General features: G+C 43.0%; 1 protein-coding gene across 1 annotated transcript; it reads right to left on the bottom strand.

Annotated features, from left to right (window-relative positions):
- Positions 1 to 239: 239 nt before the first annotated feature.
- etnk1 (ethanolamine kinase 1) lies at positions 240 to 17888 on the bottom strand. The gene is made up of 8 exons (XM_012824501.3): positions 17597 to 17888; positions 14098 to 14357; positions 12764 to 12904; positions 10430 to 10572; positions 7381 to 7464; positions 6452 to 6612; positions 1349 to 1422; positions 240 to 1203 (listed from the first exon to the last, which is right to left on the bottom strand). Exons 1-8 carry the CDS (start codon positions 17741 to 17743, stop codon positions 1131 to 1133), a joined length of 1083 nt encoding a protein of 360 aa, XP_012679955.2. The 5' UTR covers positions 17744 to 17888; the 3' UTR covers positions 240 to 1130.
- Between the last annotated feature and the right edge of the window lie 899 nt (positions 17889 to 18787).

An 18787-nucleotide genomic window follows, 5' to 3' on the forward strand; every position in this document is an offset into this window, starting at 1 on the left:
TCACAGTGACTCATCGGGCCATTGACATCATTAGGAAATGTCAAAAAGACCCTTCTTTAAAAGAAAAAGAGAAATAATCTCTTCCGCAAGCCATTGGTCCCTGATTAATGTTCGACACCTTGACTGCATTTAAACGCACAACCCAGAAAGAAAAAACATACATACAACCGCACCCACGACAGACAAACATTTCCAATCACTGCAGTAACAGACAACCATAGCGTTCCCAAATCTTTTTGTCTTTCTGTGAGGCAAAAACCACTGCGGCCTTATCTCTCCTGTCCACACACACACACACACACACACACACACACACACACACACACACACACACACACACACACACACACACACACACACACACACACACACACACCATCACTTCGACACACACCTCTAACACTGCTGGATGCCTATCCTTTCCCGAAAAACATGTGTAAACAAACAGAACTACCATGGAATTCGCCCACAAAACTCACAGAACTAGTGGCCATTGGCCCCATGCCCCAAGTCTTGATATATAACATCTGTAATCATCAGTATAGGGGGCTACACAGGACTAGAGAAGGCCTTATGAGGAGCAGTCAGACAAACAGGTGAGTAACAGGTGAAGCAGTTTCCCATGGGGGGGATATCCATTTGGTCCAGTTAGTTTGGCTGGGTAAGGTGGTCCGGGACAGTGTATTTGGTGTTGGTTCTGTGCCAGGCGACCCGGCTTGGGGCGTGACAGAACCCGGAATAGAAGGCCTTAGTGAGGTCCGTTTGGGGTTTTGGGATCGGTCCTCTCTGTGCTCCTCTTATGGGAGGTGTGCTAGTTACTCCTTCACAGCAGGTGTGACGGTTCCGTGTGGAGGTTGTAAGGGGTCCAGTCTGTACAGTGTGTTATCTGAGAAATGTCTGGTGTGTGTCTATGGGAGCCAGTGCAATTGGAGACCATTATTAAGGTGTAAACATTTACCCATTACATTACTTCCAATAGTTGGTTGTGTCTGTTTTTTTTTGTCTAGGTTTGCTGCAGCTTATGAATTAGGTGTGTTGAGACCAGTGGAAGGGCTATGATGCAGTTGGCCATGGAGTCCACTAGGGGGAGATGTTCTTCAGAGGGCACAGCACTCTGGGAGCCTGCGGAGTTATTCTGGAAAGTTCAGGGCCATCACTTCTGGCTTCATCTTGAAGTACTGATTGAAGCGAAGAACTGCATATCTGAGGTGGAAGAGAGAGAGAGAGAGAGAGAGAGAGAGAGATAGAGAGAGATTAGCACTATCACTAGAACGATTACTGAACTTGAATAAAAATACGTCTTGGTGCTGAAGTGATAATGTGATGGAAGTTGCTGACTGACACTCACCCCAGGAAGTCGAAGTCAATGGTTGAGTACTGAGCTTGAATAAGAGCCCACAGTCCCCAGAAGAAATGAGACGCCTACAGGACAGAGACAGAAGAGAGATAATAATGAGCTAGGGCTGTCCGTACTTATCCAAGACATACTAACCGACAGATGGCAAGATAAACGGAGTACTGGAGACATTTACATATACTAAACATTGTTTAAATATAAGGATAACATAGAGAGCTTGTTTATACTGTCCATATTACATACAGTGGAGAAAAGAAGTATTTGAACCCCTGCTGATTTCGCAAGTTTGGCCACTTGCAAAGAAATGTGTGATAATTGTAATAGTAGGTGTATTTTAACAGTGAGAAACAGAATATCAACAAAAAAATCCAGAAAACTGCCTTTTATAACATTTATGACTTAATTTGCATTTGATGCAGAAAATAAGTATTTGAACCCCTAGCAAAACATGACTTAGTACTTGGTGGAATATCCCTTGTTGGCAAGCACAGACGTCAGACTTTTCTTGTAGTTGGTCACCAGGTTTACACACATCTCAGGAGGGATTTTGGTCCACTCCTCTTTGCAGATCCTCTCCAAATCCTTAAGGTTGCGTTTTCAATGGGAGGGAATGAGGGAATGAGGTTCAAGCCCAATATTCCATATTAGATGGCCCCATCTATAGTCCCCTCGATGCAGTGGAGTCGACCTGTACCCTTGGCAGAGAAACAGCCCCAAAGCATAATGTTTCCACCTCTATACTTGAAGGTGGGGATGGTGTCATATTCAGCATTCTTCCCCCTCCAAACGCGGCAAGTCGAGTTGATGCCAAAGAGCTTGACTTAGGTCTCATCTGACCACATCCTGTCTCCCAATCCTCCTTAGAATCATTCAAGTGTTCATTGGCAAACTTCAGACGGCCCTGTACATGTGCTTACTTGAGCAGGGGGACCTTGCGAGTTCTGCAGTACTTCAAACCATAACGGCGTAGTGTGTTGCCAATGGTTTTCTTGGTGACTGTGGTCCCAGCTGCCTTGAGATCATTCACAAGCTCCCCCTGTGTAGTTCTGGGGTTATTCTGCACCTTTCGGATGATCACCGATACCGCACAAGGGGATATCTTGCATGGAGTCCCAGACCTAGAGCGATGGACAGTTGTTTGGTGTTGCTTCTATTTACGAATAATCGCACCAATAGTTGTCTGCTTCACACCAAGCTGCTTGTAACCCATTCCAGCCTTGTGCAGGTCTACAATCTTATCTCTGACGTCCTTGGTCAACTCTTTGGTCTTGCCCATGGTGGTGAGGTTGAAGGTGTGAAGTATGATTCTTTGGACAGGTTTCTTTTATACACGTCACCAGTTGAGATCAGGTGTACCTTGTTAGGCCTAATGAGGACTAATCTGTGTGCTTCTTGGGCACATAACTGGTCATTGGGAGCCAGAATTCTTGCTGTTTGCTTGGGGGTTCAAATACTTATTTTCTGCATCAAATACAAATAAAGTAATAAATGTTATAAAATGCAGTTTTCTGGATTTGTTTGTTGATATTCTATTTCTCACTGTTAAAATACACCTACCATTACAATTATAGATCACACATTTATTTGCAAGTGGCCAAACTTGCGAAATCGGCAGGGGTTCAAATACTTATTTTCCCCATTGTATCTATCCATAACATATATGATCATCAACATTAAGCAAGCTAAAAGGAGAACTGGAAACATTTACCTACACTAAAGAGAGCTTGTTTATACCATAGCAGTTATGTTTTACGAAAGCAGGCCCTCTAACCCTCTGATCATTCTCTCTTGTTATAACACTCCGCTGCCTTGCCTAGATAATCTCTACTTCCAGTCATTTTGTTTCCTGTCTATGTTGGCATATTTAGTTTTTGCTCCCTTTTTTACTAGGGTTGTCAATACTTATCCATAGTATGGTAATCGACATATACGACAACCTTAAAAAAAACGCATCACATTAACGTTGGGCTAACAATAGCTGAGCAAGGTTGTTCATGCTGTGGCCCTGAGATGTTACAAACCCCCCCCCCCTCCCCCCTCTGAGCTATCTCACTCTCGTTTTATTGCCCTCTTCTGTCTTTCCATAATCCCTTCTTCCTGTCATTGTCCCTTTTTCACATAGTGTTCAAAGTACTTCCCACCATACCATTGAAGTTGACCACATACCACCTGTTTGGTGTAATTCTTCCCTATCATGTACTTTGTATTTACATACTATTCACCTGACTACTCCTACTACAATGATGATTAGAATTATGATATGCAGGCGTACTAGTATTATTAGAGAAAAACAACATTTTCAAGGACGTAGTTCTGTGTGCACAGTAGTTTGTCTACTGTAATGTCTTGTTTAGAATAAGAGACAGAGAGAAACAAAAAGTGAAAGAGTACTGAGTACTTTCTTTAAGACTATACTGAGCCACGTTTGTTTGTCCACAGTGTTTGTTTGTTTGCTGTTTGGGTCACTGCCTTTAGGAGGCTCTGATAACTTGTAGAATGTGGAACACGTTTAACAAAAGACCCAGAATCCTTTCCACTCACACAAACATGTAGAATGTCAGGTCGGGGTCTCCGGTTCTCATTTCCCCTCCAAGGACTTCACATTAAATAACGATGACGAGGCTCTTTCTCTCATTATTTCCCTCACTCTTTCTCCTCCTGCCCTCTCGCTCTTTCCTCTGATGCAGAACAACAGGCAGGTTCTGCGAGCCAGAGAACTCCACTTCCCCAAACACGTCTTTAAATGGAAGAGCAAGTGTTTTATCAACAAAACCCCGCTATGTTCCCAAACAGCCAAGCTATTGTGCACTTTCCAAGAAAATGTTGAGCGGTCTCCAACCCGTAAAGTCAGGAGGCACTACAGTGTGCATTCGATTTATTTCTCTCAGTCTCGAGTCAACACACAAGCCTTGCGGAAAATAAGAAAGAAAGAACGCTTTAAATACCACAGAGTGAATAATGACCTTTAATAAAGTGAGGACTATATCTTTTCCTCACGGAACTCCAATTATGAGCACATAAAAATGGTATTAATCAATTACTTCTAACCCAGCTTGGCAAAGAAGTCAAGTGTGAATGTTATTACATTTCCAATTAAAGGAAGAGGCCTTGGTGCTCTTCAGAGAAGAACAATGCTGAGAATCTCGACTAAGGAGTTAAACATTTTGTCCTACGTTTCCTTTCTAGTCAAGGGCAAATAACGTGAGTGGAGGGGAGGAATGAGGGGTTGACTTTTCTCCTATACTCAGTCTATCGTTTCTTTCTGTTGGTGAGGCCATCTCGCTGACAACGTCTTTCCTTCATGGAATGCGACAAATTGGGGAATTTAAAGTGTCCAAACAATGGCTGACTCATTCAGTCCTGTTAATTGCATGGACAGGCTGTTTTTTCCTATTTATTTTTGAACAGGTCAATACTTGACAGAAGACAATTTTAACATTTTAATGACGTTTTCTTGTTTGCGAGATCAATCTCGTCTCCTCAACTTGAAAGAGCATAGATTTAATTATTGGAAGATCAAAGAGGAATCCCACTCTCATACACACCTAGACATAATTAAGAACTTCCTGCACATTCATGAACACCTGAGGAAGTGACCTTCACGGTGACTTTGTAAAGAAAGGCTGTATCTGTAGTTCTGACTTCAGTGGTGTTCATATGAGAAGAATGCTGTCTATTTTAGACAGTGCTGATTAGAGCAGCCTGGTGTTTTTAGGAGAATTGCCTGCTAAGTCAGATATTTTGTGTACAATGCCCAAAAACTGGCAGTGTTTTTTGTGTTTTTCCAAAACAGTTCAGATATGGAAATGTCATATGTCTTTTTTTAATAATCTACATGCATTATCTTTTGTATTTTCATACTTTTTATACTTCTATTGAATGGGCCTGTAAACAGACTAGCAGTCTTCATCAGGGCTCTGGCCATGTGGAAGTAAAGGCAAGCACTGCTCTTAAACATGAGGGGCATCTCTCACTTCCTCAGGAAATGTAAAACATGTCTCTCTGTTTCTAACTCACGTCCTCTCGTATCTGTATGTTAGTCTCCTAGAATCTTAGCCCGAGTTGCTCTTCAGAAAAGTAAGTCTGCAAATGATTCTTTGTTAAATTATAAATTAAACATGAAGTTATTTAGGCGTGTTCCCTTTGTCATCTATCAAGACTTTGGTAAAATTTCCTCCTGCCATGCAGACATCACGGATAGGACTTTTGTTTGGTAATCAGTCACAGTTTTATTTCTCTTCATTACGGCTTTAGTATTTTTTTGTACAAATCGCCTGAATAACAGCCAGAATTTCATCTCCATCTTTCACTACAGGCAAATAATTGTATCGTTTTTTTCTATGTAAAAAGAAGTTACTGGAGGTAATTGCTAAGCATGACCTCATACACCAGCCTTTCTGTAGTACCACACATGTTTCCCTCTATAAAGACATCACCATGGTAACCAGACTCAGGAGCTAATGTTTCCCGCAACAGGTCAGCTATTAGCGGGGGCAGGGTGATTTGACATGGCTGGCTTCCTTGGCTGAGCAAACCGTAAAACCTTCACTATAGCGGGGGGTTAATAATACTGCCCACTCCCCAGTGTCACTTCAGCAGTATTTCTGTGTGGACATTATAAACATGGTTACACTAGCCTTCCCCCACTGTCACATTTTCCCTTCACAATCAGCTCCATGGCATCACCAGGTACCCTCATAATATGGTATTGGAGCGAGGATGGCATGTGCATATGTGTGATACTATTGAGCAAATATTGAGTTTTGTAGGGGCCGTTTGATGTAAAAAAGATGATAACTGTGTTAGAGGCAGGACATCATTTGGTCACTGAAGAATTTATCCAGGCCAGTTTTATTTCAGCCCCTTTTCCACTACTTTGTTCTCTCCTTAACTCTGACAGTGTAATTCATCTAGGCATCACAAAGGTGACCTGACTCTCAGACCACTGCAAGGAAGGTTAATTATTTACTATTTTATGACTGCACAACAAAGGCTTTTTATTTTTACCTGGAGGGAAAGCATGATCAGTTCAGTCAAGAGCATTGTTTACTTTGAAACTGGGCTCTGTGTGTGTGTGTGTGTGTGTGTACTCACCAGGGCGAAGCGGTTGACCTGCACATAGAGCACCTCAACCTCCGTGTCTGACACGTGTCTGGGCTGACCCTTGTGCTCCTTGAAGGCCTCCAGGTAGATCTTGAGCCACTCGAGCTGCAGAGCCCGCTCAGGGTACAGGCTGTAGTCCACGTCACTCAGACCTGTCAGTCACACAGCAAACCCACCAATGAAAGCAGCAGGTGATTTAGTCCTGCCCCATTAATCCTCCCAGTGAGGTAAGGGCCAAAATGTTTATTTTTTTCTTAAAGACAAATCCATGCATTATAGACAGGTATTTTAGGTATATACTAACACATGTATGTATTGACTAACGCTATAATGAACGATAGTCTCTCACTCCTGCATTTCAATTGAATACCCAGTGAAAGTAATTGGCCATGCCTTTTCATAAATTCCATTTTGGCTTTATGTATCAAATGAAAGCTCAACAATTACAAGGTCTTCTGTGTCTGAATTTCAAATGAAAATTCCAACCACATGCCTGTGAATTCTGCCCTCAAACTTTTTGCTTTAATTTCAACTGGGAATCAGTTTAGACTCAGGGGTTATTGCATTTCAGTATTAGATTTCAGTATTTAATATGACAATGTATAAATGCTATTTTTCACAATACTGTATTTAAACCTTCATGTCTTGTTTTGGTATAGAATTATTTACGTATGTGTTTTCCACACAGTATTCTCAATACTGTTAGCATGAATTGCAGTATCAACTCATTGCCTGCAGATGGCAGTAACAGGGCCTGTTACTTATTTCTACACATATTTGAAGTAATTAATTACTTTCAGGAGTGCTATTCAGATACTGTTGTAATAGTGGATTGAATCATCACCTGTGTACAATAATATGTATCGTATCAAGGGGTAGGTGGCGATACCCATCCCTACTTTCAAGAGTGGGTGCGTTACCTGCAAATTCGTTGAAGTGGTTTCCGATGTCATAGGCCTGGTAGTTGTAGCCTGCATACTCGTAGTCAATGAACTTCACGTTGCCTGTGAAAAGAGGCCACTGTTTAAAGAGAGGCACTGGCGTCTCGTCCACATTGGTCTGTCTTGGCAAAATGTGTACATGAGAGAGCTCTAGCAATCGTGTCAGCTAGACACAGGGACTAGACGGACTGTGAGCTCCGTGTGGGTGAGAGAGACCTTTTTATGTAGTAAGGAGTAAGGGTTTGCATGCTGGAAAGAGGAGACAGATGCAGTTAGAGTGGCATTTCACACACACACACACACACACACACACACACACACACACACACACAGACATACGGGCGCAAACATGCTGGCGCCGATGCCGGCATGTTAGACCAGAAGAGTCTGTTTGGAAGAAGTTGGCGAACTCTGCAATACAAACATGGAAGTGTTTTGCTGCATGTGTTGTAGTTGGAAAGGGCATGTGTTCTGTATCTAAGCAACAAGGGGTTGAAGAACTATGACAACTGTTGTCATGAGTTGGTCAGGGGATAGAATACCCAAACTTTAGAATGCAGAGAAAGAAAGAGAAAAAGGAGGCAGAGAGAGAGAGAGAGAGAGAGAAAGAGAGAAAATGAAGTTTGAGTGAGAAAATGCGAGTTCATCAACTTTTTCCAAAAGACCACTCTATGGCCACAGATGGTACGCCACAGACAGTCTCTCTCTGTCTCTCTCGTTCTCTCTCTCACACACACACACACACACACACACACACACACACACACACACACACACACACATTCCGGCCACAGGGGTGGTGACGGCAGATGAGGGAAGAGAGAAACAAAATGAAATCTTCACTGGAAGAAATGGTTAGAGTGTTGACATGAGGTAAAGGTGTCCTACTGCTGATATGCAGAGACAAGGAGGCAACATAAAAAGAGCTGAGGATGCGAGGTTTTATTAATAAATAAGAACACCATGCAGAATGACAGAGGAAAAAAAAGACTTGAGCCAACAGTGCTCTCTAGAGGCAAGAAACTAACAGTGGAAAGCGGATCACGTGCACATTCCTGAGATGTGGCCTGAGATGATGTCACAATACAAAGCCTTACTCCTGTCACCTGAATCAACTTTTAACATGTTTGGCCAAATTTCACAGCTTATTTTCGAATTAGTTTCTCCATTGTTATTACCCAGAAGCTATTAAACAATTGATTGACAATGTACATGTCTAACTTTCCCAGTGGAGTTTTTAGTGTGTTGTTGAATGAGTGAACAGTTTTATGGTTTACAGTAAACATATGTGTGTCTATGAGAATGTCTGTGTGTGTGTGTATGTGTGTGTTTGCCTGGTTAAGAGTGTGTTTGGGTCTACAGAGAGAGACACATGAGGTCGTTACCGGGCCCGGAGTGGTCCTAGCGGAACACCACTGAACACCTCCAGCCAGTGGCTATACCCCTGTGCAGCAGACGGAGACCATTTTGGGGGCAACACACTTATATCTGTCACAGAACACACACAGCCTTCACTGTACAGAACCCCCCTCCCCTCCCAACCCACTCCAGCCCTCTCCGCCTCTCTTTTCCTCTATCCACCTCCATTTTCACGGCCACAAAACAATTCCCCAGTTTAGTTTTTTCTCTTTCTTTTTTTTCCCTTCCTTCTCCTCCTGCTGTTGCACACCTACTGAAACCGGGCTTTCCTATTGGTCGGTGCAGCACCCAATCAGATTGAGTCGCAGCTGCCACTATGCAAATGGTAGCCTTGGTGGTTTCCTGTGTGTTGTCAGTGGTAAGATGGCCTTAGCTTTCGGTTCTGTCTGTGGAAGTGTGTTATTATTCTGCTCTGCGTCGCGTGGTTTGGTTTGTTTTGGTTTCTCTTGGTTTGTTTTGACTGTGTGGCAGATTAAAAGTATAGGCCTGTAATTTGAGCGGGCAGAGATATTGATGATGAGCTTTTTCTCAGGAAATGCCTGAGCCACAGAAACAGAAATGCTGTTGCCGTCTACATTCTTTAGCGAGGGGGAGGAAAGGCTTCAGTTGTTTTTTTTTCTTTCTTCTTCCAGTTTATAAAGAAACAGAAGCACCTCCCCCCTCCTACTTTTTTTCTCTGACTGAAGGGGCTTTGTGGGTTTCAAATGTTTCACAGAGGAAGTGGCTCTCTCTCTCTCTCTCGCTCGCTCTCTCTCTGTCTGTCTCTCTCTGTGGCTCTTGTGAGATTGTGGTTCTCATACAGTAAGTTCTCCTGAGCACTAGACTGTGGTTGTCTCTCTTGTGACCTTCTGCACTGGAGAACGTTCTACATTCTGCGGTTCTACTGTGGATTTTGAGCAGTGGGGGGGCCGCAAACGATGGCGTGGGGTCCCTGTGTGCTCCCCCAGGCTTGGGCTGCTGACACACCCCCTAGGAGAGAGAATCAAGGAGCTGTGAGATTAGACCCCCCCCCCCACCCCAAATCCCAAACCTATTGCCTCCAACCGCCCCACCCTCCACCCCAACAGAGCCCCTGCCCCCCGTCTGACTTGGACCTCTGATAGGGACCCTGAGTCTGTTTCTCAGCCTCACATACACACATCATCCGACGGTTTGTGTTAATGAGTACTAATGAAGGCATTCCCAACAGAAACATGAAGTGCAAATAAAATCATCATAGTAAAGAAAATCACTATGACAGCATCGACATGAAAACACACATACACACACACACGCGCACACACCCCTCCTGCATTCATTACATGTAGCAGTGACTGTTTTCAACATTCCAACACACAGTGCAGTCTTTACCTTTCCCCCCACACCCTCAAAACCCTTCCCCGAAAACATAACACTCGGAAAACCTCCCTCTTAAGGAGGCCCTGTGATTGGCTGGACAGGGAGGAGGCTGTTCACACTCAAGCTGTGATTGGCTGGCATACTCATAAGAAGCTGAGCCTACCTGAAAGGCCAGGTGCACGGGCACAGGCAGAGGAGGGGGTACTAGGATGGGGGTGGGAGTGGGAGGGTGCTGAAGTATGTGGAAGGGGGCAGGGGGTGGGGAACTCACCTCCAGTCTGGCCGTAGATGATGTTCTTACAGAGCAGATCGTTGTGGCAGAGGACCACAGGAGAGCCCAGCCCAGAGAGGGACTGTTTCAGCCACAGCATCTCCTCCTGCAGGGAGAGCGTGCTTGGCACCTCACGGCTCAACCTGGAACACACACAGATACACACACAAACACACACACACGCACGCACGCACGCACGCACGCGCACACACACACACACACACACACACACACGCGCACACACACACACACACATTATTATCAAGTAAGGATTTTAAATCATGGCAAGATCCAAATAATGTTTACAGCCATTATGCAAGCAAATACTCACACACACACGAGCACGCACTCAAGCACGCACAAGTCAAATCATATGATATCACACCTGGACTTTGAGACTCGTCATGACCACTTTGGAGGACTAGCATGCTGGTTGTCATGGTATTTACATAACCACAATCTAAGCCACAGATTATTACCCACCTTCTACAAAATATATTGCCAAACATCCAACCAGTGGTGGTTGGATTTTTGATTGCATTGTTCAACTTTGACATACACCTCATTCTGGCTATTTAAAAAGCGCACTCTTTGTAAGCATGCATTTCACCTGTTTCACCGATAGGATGTAATCATCAGAACACACAGAACATGTTTTTGTGGAGGTATTCTGGTGACGGGGCAGGTATACTGACATGCATGACTCATTCTGGATGAGGTGACCCTGCATTGGGAACATGTTTTTCTGGTAGCTGTGGTTCACAACCACTGTTTTTTTTTCCGCAGCTAGAGTTTTAGCGGCCGGACCTCCAGACCTCAATGTAAACACAATGAGGGCCAGAATAGGGTATATAAGGACAGCAGCAGTTTCCAGCCAAAATTATACGCAAAAGGAAACTGCTTATGTGCTGTGCTTCCAACTCGTACACAATCTTTTTCCAGCACAGTCATTATCCTCTACCACATAATTTATCTGGGCTTTTCTAATAGGCAGTAACATAAAACGTATTCTTTAGTATTTATCTGTGAAAAGGGGGACTTTAACTTTTAACGTTGCATGACCAGGAAATGTTGTTAGCACTTCCCTTTTCTGCAGACGTGACACTTTGAAGACCACCACCTGAAGGCAAACAAATGAAACACTATTTGTGTTTTTTTATTTTATTGTATTTCTTTTATTTGTTTTATTTATTTAAAGTTTTTTTTATTTTTGTTTAGATTTAAAACAAGTTTAGATATATAATGTCTTTTGTAAAATGGTAAAATGTAATGCTTGCCATATGGCAACAATGCAAATATGTAACTGATTTGTGTCCATTCAAATAATTGGATTGTAATAGGCTTACATAGCACTAGGATATTCTAAGAATATATTTACAATTTTTGATAATATTTTGAAGTAAAAAACACATTATTTATACTTGTATTTGTAATTTCAAACAAATATAAAGATATTGTAAATGTTTACCAGTTTTATAAATAAACTGTAATATATGGTAATTAGAACTATAAGCTTAATTTTTGTTATTGTTTACTATATTTTACTGATATGAAGATATGTTTTTAAGGAAAAATCAGATGCTAAGCAGACACATTTAGCTGTTACTTAAGAGACACCGTGCAGATATACATTTTCGTCTCTATATGGCTATCGAGCCGATGGTGGTGGTTGCTTGTCCTACCAGTTGCGCTACTGGAGAGCATTGGCACAATGGATCACATGTTCCCTCGAGCAAACGGCTCGTAAACACACACTCCAGTAAAAAGAGAGACTATGGTTGAGTCCATTTGGTTGAGTAGACAGGAATGTATGGTACTCTTATGTAAGCCTAGGTGAGGTATGTTTGGGCAAACATGCAAGAACAGGGGTTACGTAAAAGACTCTGAGAGACAGAAGTTTGTGTGGAATGGAAGTTAGATCTTCTTCAAAAGGAACAAGAAAAAATGTGAAAAAGAAACACAGCACGGGTGTCAGATTGTTATAAAAATAACTTTTAGAACCGCCGCTTCTCTAATGGAACACACCGGAGCTCAGTGTAGGCTACACTTCCTATTCTTTAAAAGCCTGTGGTCTGTTTCTCTTTAGCTAAATAAAGACAGATACAATCAGAATGTCTTGATGTGTCACTGTTTGTAGATATAATGCAGTGGTACAGTAAGAGAGGTAGAAGAGGAAGTCAGATAGACATGAAAATAGAAAGTAAACATTTAAATTGAAACTAAAAAAACAAACGCAAGACACGAAAGATTAAAAAAAAGCAATAAAGAAAGACAGACAGACGGACAGAAAGAGAGGGAGCGCTGCCCTCCACCCTTCTCCCTCCACGTGCGTACCTCAGGTTCTGGGCTGGATCCTTGAAGTGGGTCGGCACCAGGGAGAAGTACTTGCCCATCTTGAACCAGAGGTCAGACTGTGGCACCCAGCCATTGTGTGCATGGATAGCGTGGTACTTAGCTAGCTGCGGCGCAATTAGCCTGAGTAGGACACAGAGACATCAGACACATTAGACACTCCATCAATCAATATATACACAACTCATCTCTCAGAGAACTCTAAACAACCAACTACTGGTCAAGTTGTGTGTGTGTGTGTGGGCGGAAAGCTACTGGCTAGTTGGGACTGTAATTTGAGAGGACAACGGTTGGCTTTGGCATCTGATGGTGTCCACAGAGGGGAAATACTGTGTGTCTGATAGTGTCTATGTTTTGAGTAACTAGAGAACACTATGACTTGTCTAAGTGGGTTCATTCAAAGTTGAGAACATCTGTCTCAGTACTGTGTGTCTCTTGTAGTGTGATTGTTTTAACATGGTTACATATTCATGCGTATGTGTGTGTGTTTGTTACCTGAACATGGCTGAACTATATGTGTGTGTGTCTGTGTGTGTGTGTCTGTGTGTATGTGACGAGAGTACAAGTACAAGACTGACTCCACAATTGTGTATGTGTGAAATGGACTAATGTCACTGAGAAAACTGATACACTATCATCAGAAGAATCACACAGGGTTTTTCTCAGGGCGGTCCTGTGCTTTGGTTGGTCAGTTTCACAATGTCATACCTAAGAACATTCTCAAAGTTTTATCTTCAAAGTGCCCTTCCTCTTTTTTGAAAAAATAATTAAAGAATGATCTAACTAGTGTGTAATCCATTTGTGTGAAAGGTCATTTCCTGTAAAGCAAGCTGCCTTTTTAGATACAATTGCACAGCTGGATAGAATGTCTCATCTCCAGTATGCATATTTTAAAGCCTACTAAAACATACAGCACACTTCAGCCTATTACATTCGTATGCACATTTGAAAGCCGACTTTATGTTACTGAGCCGATTTCAAGCATTTGCCTCGCCAAGACATCCTCCAAAATACCCTTAGTGCTCGTGTTCATGGTGTGTTCACTACAGGCTGCTTATTCATATAGCCCTAGGCTTATATGTGTTCTGGAAACTGCATTTATAAGGGTCTGGCTACTACATATGTATACATAGTAATAAAACTACCCCAAAAAGATCTCTTAAATACACATTACAGGGTGATTTATGGTGTAAGGGAAGATTACGATACACTGAAGGAGTTTGAGTGACAATCAATTGTATTTGTATTTCCATTTTCAAATCTTCCAGTGTGCTTGTGTTTCATGGGTGTTTGCCCAAGTGTGTGTTTTAACTTACCGGAATATCCCCGGACTGCGTATGTGTTCCGGTTCTAGTGCGGTTCCCTGTAGGAACTCGTAGCAGAGGCCGTTGTTAAAGGTGCAGTACAGTTGCGGAGCGCAGCGGTGGGCCTGTAGAACCCGGAAGCTTTTCACCTCATTCTCGCGGTCCACAAACAACTCTGTCTTGTGTCCGTAGATACGCACCAGAACCACTTCCTCCATCACCCCGCCCATGTAGCAGCCAATCAGCTTATTTGTTATTCCATCGGTGAAGGACTGGAAAGAGAGAGAGAGAGAGAGCGGGGGGGGGGGGGGTATACCAGGAGAGGGGAGGAGAACAAATTATTTAAGGGGATGGAGAGAGATCAGGGAGTGCGAGAATGAAAGACAAGAGGGGTATGCGAAAGGAAGAGTGAAAAGGAGACAGAAGAGGGGTATGCGAAAGAAAGAGTGAAAGAGAGAGAGAGAAGAGGGGTATGCGAAAGAGAGAGAGAGAGAAGAGGGGTATGAGAAAGAAAGAGTGAAAGAGAGAGAGAGAAGAGAGGTATGCGAAAGGAAGAGTGAAAGGGAGACAGAAGAGGGGTATGCGAAAGAAAGAGTGAAAGAGAGAGAGAAGAGGGGTATGCGAAAGAGAGAGAGAAGAGGGGGATGCGAAAGAAAGAGTGAAAGAGAGAGAGAGAAGAGGGGTATGCGAAAGAAAGAGTGAAAGAGAGAGAGAGAAGAGGGGTATGCGAAAGGAAGAGTGAAAGAGAGGAAAAGAAGTAAGAGAAACAGAAAGTGGGAAGGGAGAGACAGAAGGGGAAAAGAGAACCAAAAGAGAGAGGGAACAAAGGGGAGTTGGAAGAAAGAGAGAGAGAGAGAGAGAGATAAAGTGAAACAACTCAGGTTCTTTAACACATTTGTGCTGTGCTGCTTTGGTCTTTAGCTGGTCTTCAGCTGCCGTGCCCATCAGCTCACCCTAAACTTGCTCACGCCTCGGCCAGTACCTGAGTCAGACGCTGATCCAATTACCATGACGCCGATATTTACAGCCCGCCATATCCCCTCACGGGGGGAAAGTGACCGTCCCCTCCACTACTTCCCCAATCGCGACCTGCCTTCCCCCCAGTTCTGCAGTGCTAAACTGGCTCAAACTCAAATCACCTGACACTGGCTTGATACAAATCAGCAAAGCTTAATTTTTACATATTTAAGGAGACAGCAAGCCCCAAATCCCGAAGTTAGTTAGTTACTCAAAATCGTACGACTAACTGCATGGCAATTGATACAAACAAAAAGAGCTAAATAATTGTATCCTGGGACACATTTTGTCTTATCCTGCACTATAGTGCCCCTTTAATTGTAATCTTTTCGAGAACCCTGGGACTGAAGTGTTTTCTCCTGGTGGTTAGATTTAGGCTCAGACAAAAAGGGGGGCAGACAGTGATTGCCCCCCCCCCCCTCCCGTAGACCATGATGCATTGTTTTCCAATGGTAAACAGCGTCCACATTTCTGGGAGGCCCGAAATTCCGGCCCTAATCATGTGCACTATCAGGGATTGAGTGGAAACAGCGGGAATGTCCGGAATTTTATTTTTCTGTGGGAGTCGGCCAGCAGCCAGCATGTGCTGAGTACACAATTTTTTTAACATCACTGATAAACTGATCCACACCAAGCCACACACACACAAGCACACACACTTCTGTCTGTCTCTCCATAACAACCACCCTCCCCTACCACACCCACCCACACAATCTCGCTATTCAATATATATCCACTCACCACACACACACACTATGCCATGCGTTCCTCCCTCCCTCACACACGCGTACACACTCTCCTGGCCTCTCACTATCCAAACTACTGTAACACGAGTGTGACACACCCCTATGTGTGTGTTTAGGCTACAGGAGGAAGTCACTCATCTGTTCATCAATAAGATAGGAACAGAAGCCTATAAATGTGTTATAAACTATTCTAAATATCACAAACCTTATACCATAAACATTTGAATTACCATCATGACTGTGTTAGCACCTTTATCAATCTGTCAGTGTCTCAGTTGAAGTAGCCTGAAGTGTATTGCAAACTTTTTAAGAATTGGGTCCCAACTCACACAGGTCCCTGTGTTTTGGTAGGACCTGCTCCTCTCTGTTGACAGGTATACAAACCTGCTCCAAGGTGAGAAGGGAGAAACGTGTGCATTCCCCGGGGGAAACCCTTTTGGCCAAAACAAACAAACAAACAAAAAACTCATTGAAAGCTAACGTCTATGCAAATTTCCACCCACCTCCATTCAAATTCCATGCCTTCACCTTAAATAGTATTTCAGAGGACTGAAATGCTACAAGTCATGTAAATGAACTGATTGTGTACAAAAGAGGTATATTAGTTCAGAATGTCTTGGGTGAGTCAAAGGAAAATGAAACAGGCTCAGGGAAAACCTAAGGAACTGGTCCTGGTTTCTGACAGCATTAAAAATTCATGGCACCATCTCTTACGTAACAAATTCGTTTTCAGGGACCAAAGAGGGGGGCAGTTTAAGGAACATCTTTAACATTTGCATTATTATGTAACCGCACTCTATACCATCGGCCATACACCCCTCCTTGGTATAACACCAACTGAAGCTATAAAGTTATATTCCCTGTAACAACTGTGTGATGTTTTCTGTGAATTATTTCAAGGCTGCCCTAGGCTGAGTTCGAGCCCATTTTCAGACTTCATGTCAACGCACAAAAAAGTACTGGGACTGTAGTTAGACTTATTAAAAATGATAAACCGTGAATCACTGTGTGACAGTAGTGGCTCAATACATCTCAAATCACATAAAATAATCCAGGATTGACCCGCACCCACTGCGATTATTTGAGCACTGAAATTCAAGGCTAATATTAATCTTCGAATAAGAATGAAACTCGAAAATTATGTGAATAGTCTTGTCATGTGACGGTCGAGGTGTAGGCTACCACAAGTTGCGAAATATTCCATTCTGACTGCAGCTGCAACTGCAAATTACAAGCGATATTGTTACAGAGGTGCTTTTAATATGCAGTACAATGCACTCCTTATCTGACAATGAATCGTATCTTGGAAGGCAGCCGGTAATTCGCTGGACAAACCCATTACCAGATCTAGCCTATATATTTGTCATCAGTGGTGAAAAAACGGTGGCAAAATTAAACTGCACTCTTAACACACAAGCCTATTCGGTTACCATGCTAATCCAGGCACAGGTGAGTGAATGAGTCCTAGAAGGTGGGGTGGCTTTGAGGTTGTTAGAAACATTGATCCGATAGCAACGGGTCTTAGAGACCTAGCGAGCAAATGAGTCCTTGGCGGCAAGATCGCCACCTTGTCAGCCGCTGGTGACGCAGCTTCGCTTCGCAGTAGGCGCAACGTCGGAGTCTGGTTTCGGCCTTATATAACATCCAATTGGCAGCAAATCGTCAGAATATGACGACCCCCGGAGTTCATGTATGGCCAATGCCTATACATCGGGGTAGAATCTACTTAAAATGGTTATCAATATTACCTTCATTTTGACCTCTGATGGTTTCCAGTTGGGTCTCAGCTCCTTGATGAGTTTCAGCGCCCCAGTTCTGTAATCTTTTTCGTCTACTGTCACATCTAATTTGGGCACAGTGGGCGCACCCTCTGGTACATGAATGTAGTTAGCCATAGTCAGACTGTTCGGGTAGAATTTTCACGGGAGAAACTGTGAGCGTCGGCTATGCACTTTTCAATGAATGCGGAGCTGGCTCGGGTGTGGATTTAAACCAGGTCAATCTTGATGCGGCGTGAAGTGACCACGCCTCTCCTCGAACAGCTCTCGGGAGACAATGCGCAATGCATGCTGGTTAAAAATGACTCACCGCCGGCGGTGTTCTGCAGCCGTGCAGCGAGTGAATCCTCCAATGGTTCCAGCTCAACGTACCACACGTACCATACATCTTGCTACGTATGCTATCATGCCTCAAATACAAATAGCATCTCTTCATTAATCATATCAGTAGGCCTAGGATAGAAGGATTGGTATATAGCCTAGGCTACATATATTTACACTAAAGATACAATTGTGTCTCACCAAGGCCAATCATCTTTACAAAAGCTATGTTTCTGGAATTTACCATAACCTATGACGTTTTCGAATGACACTGATTTTAAATTGGATTGGTTTCTAATCCTCTTCAGAGAGACCAGTGTCTTTAGATATGATATAGTCTACTCTTGAAGTAAAAAGAAAAGCACAACTCATGCCTTAGTCCATAAATGTATACGTTCAGAACTAGGAGAGGGTATGGCTAAGACACAGGCCATACTGTAGTTAACTGTAGAAAAGGACATTCAAAAATTGAATATTCAATTAATAATAGGCACAGGCAATCTAAATTCGTCCTCTCTTCCCTCTTCACTTTCTCTCTTTCTTGATGAACTGAACTTGTAAAAGCAAAACTACTCATACCACAAACCTAATACTACAGACACACACACACACACGAAAGCTACAGCTACTGCTACTACTACTGCTACTACTACTACTACTACTAATAATAATAATAATAATAATAATAATAATAGGCGTCTCTTTATAGCCTTCCTAAGTCTCATTTATACTCTTGCACCACTTTCTGTATTAGAAATAGCCATAGTTGGGTTTTCTTTATTTTTGTGTTTAACCACTTTTGCTTGTCAGGATATTAATACGTATAAGATTATTAACATA

The sequence above is a fragment of the Clupea harengus genome, chromosome 16 (genome assembly GCF_900700415.2).
Source record: "Clupea harengus chromosome 16, Ch_v2.0.2, whole genome shotgun sequence".
NCBI lineage: Eukaryota > Metazoa > Chordata > Actinopteri > Clupeiformes > Clupeidae > Clupea > Clupea harengus.

Bases quoted from the DNA above. Each gene is read 5' to 3' on its own strand.
- etnk1 (XM_012824501.3), bottom strand. From the start codon at position 17,743: ATGGCTAACTACATTCATGTACCAGAGGGTGCGCCCACTGTGCCCAAA. The intron at 12,905-14,097 runs GTAAGTTAAAAC...TGTCCTACTCAG, and splicing joins CGCAGTCCGGGGATATTCCG to GCTAATTGCGCCGCAGCTAG. The intron at 10,573-12,763 runs GTACGCACGTGG...TGTGTGTTCCAG, and splicing joins GATCCAGCCCAGAACCTGAG to GTTGAGCCGTGAGGTGCCAA.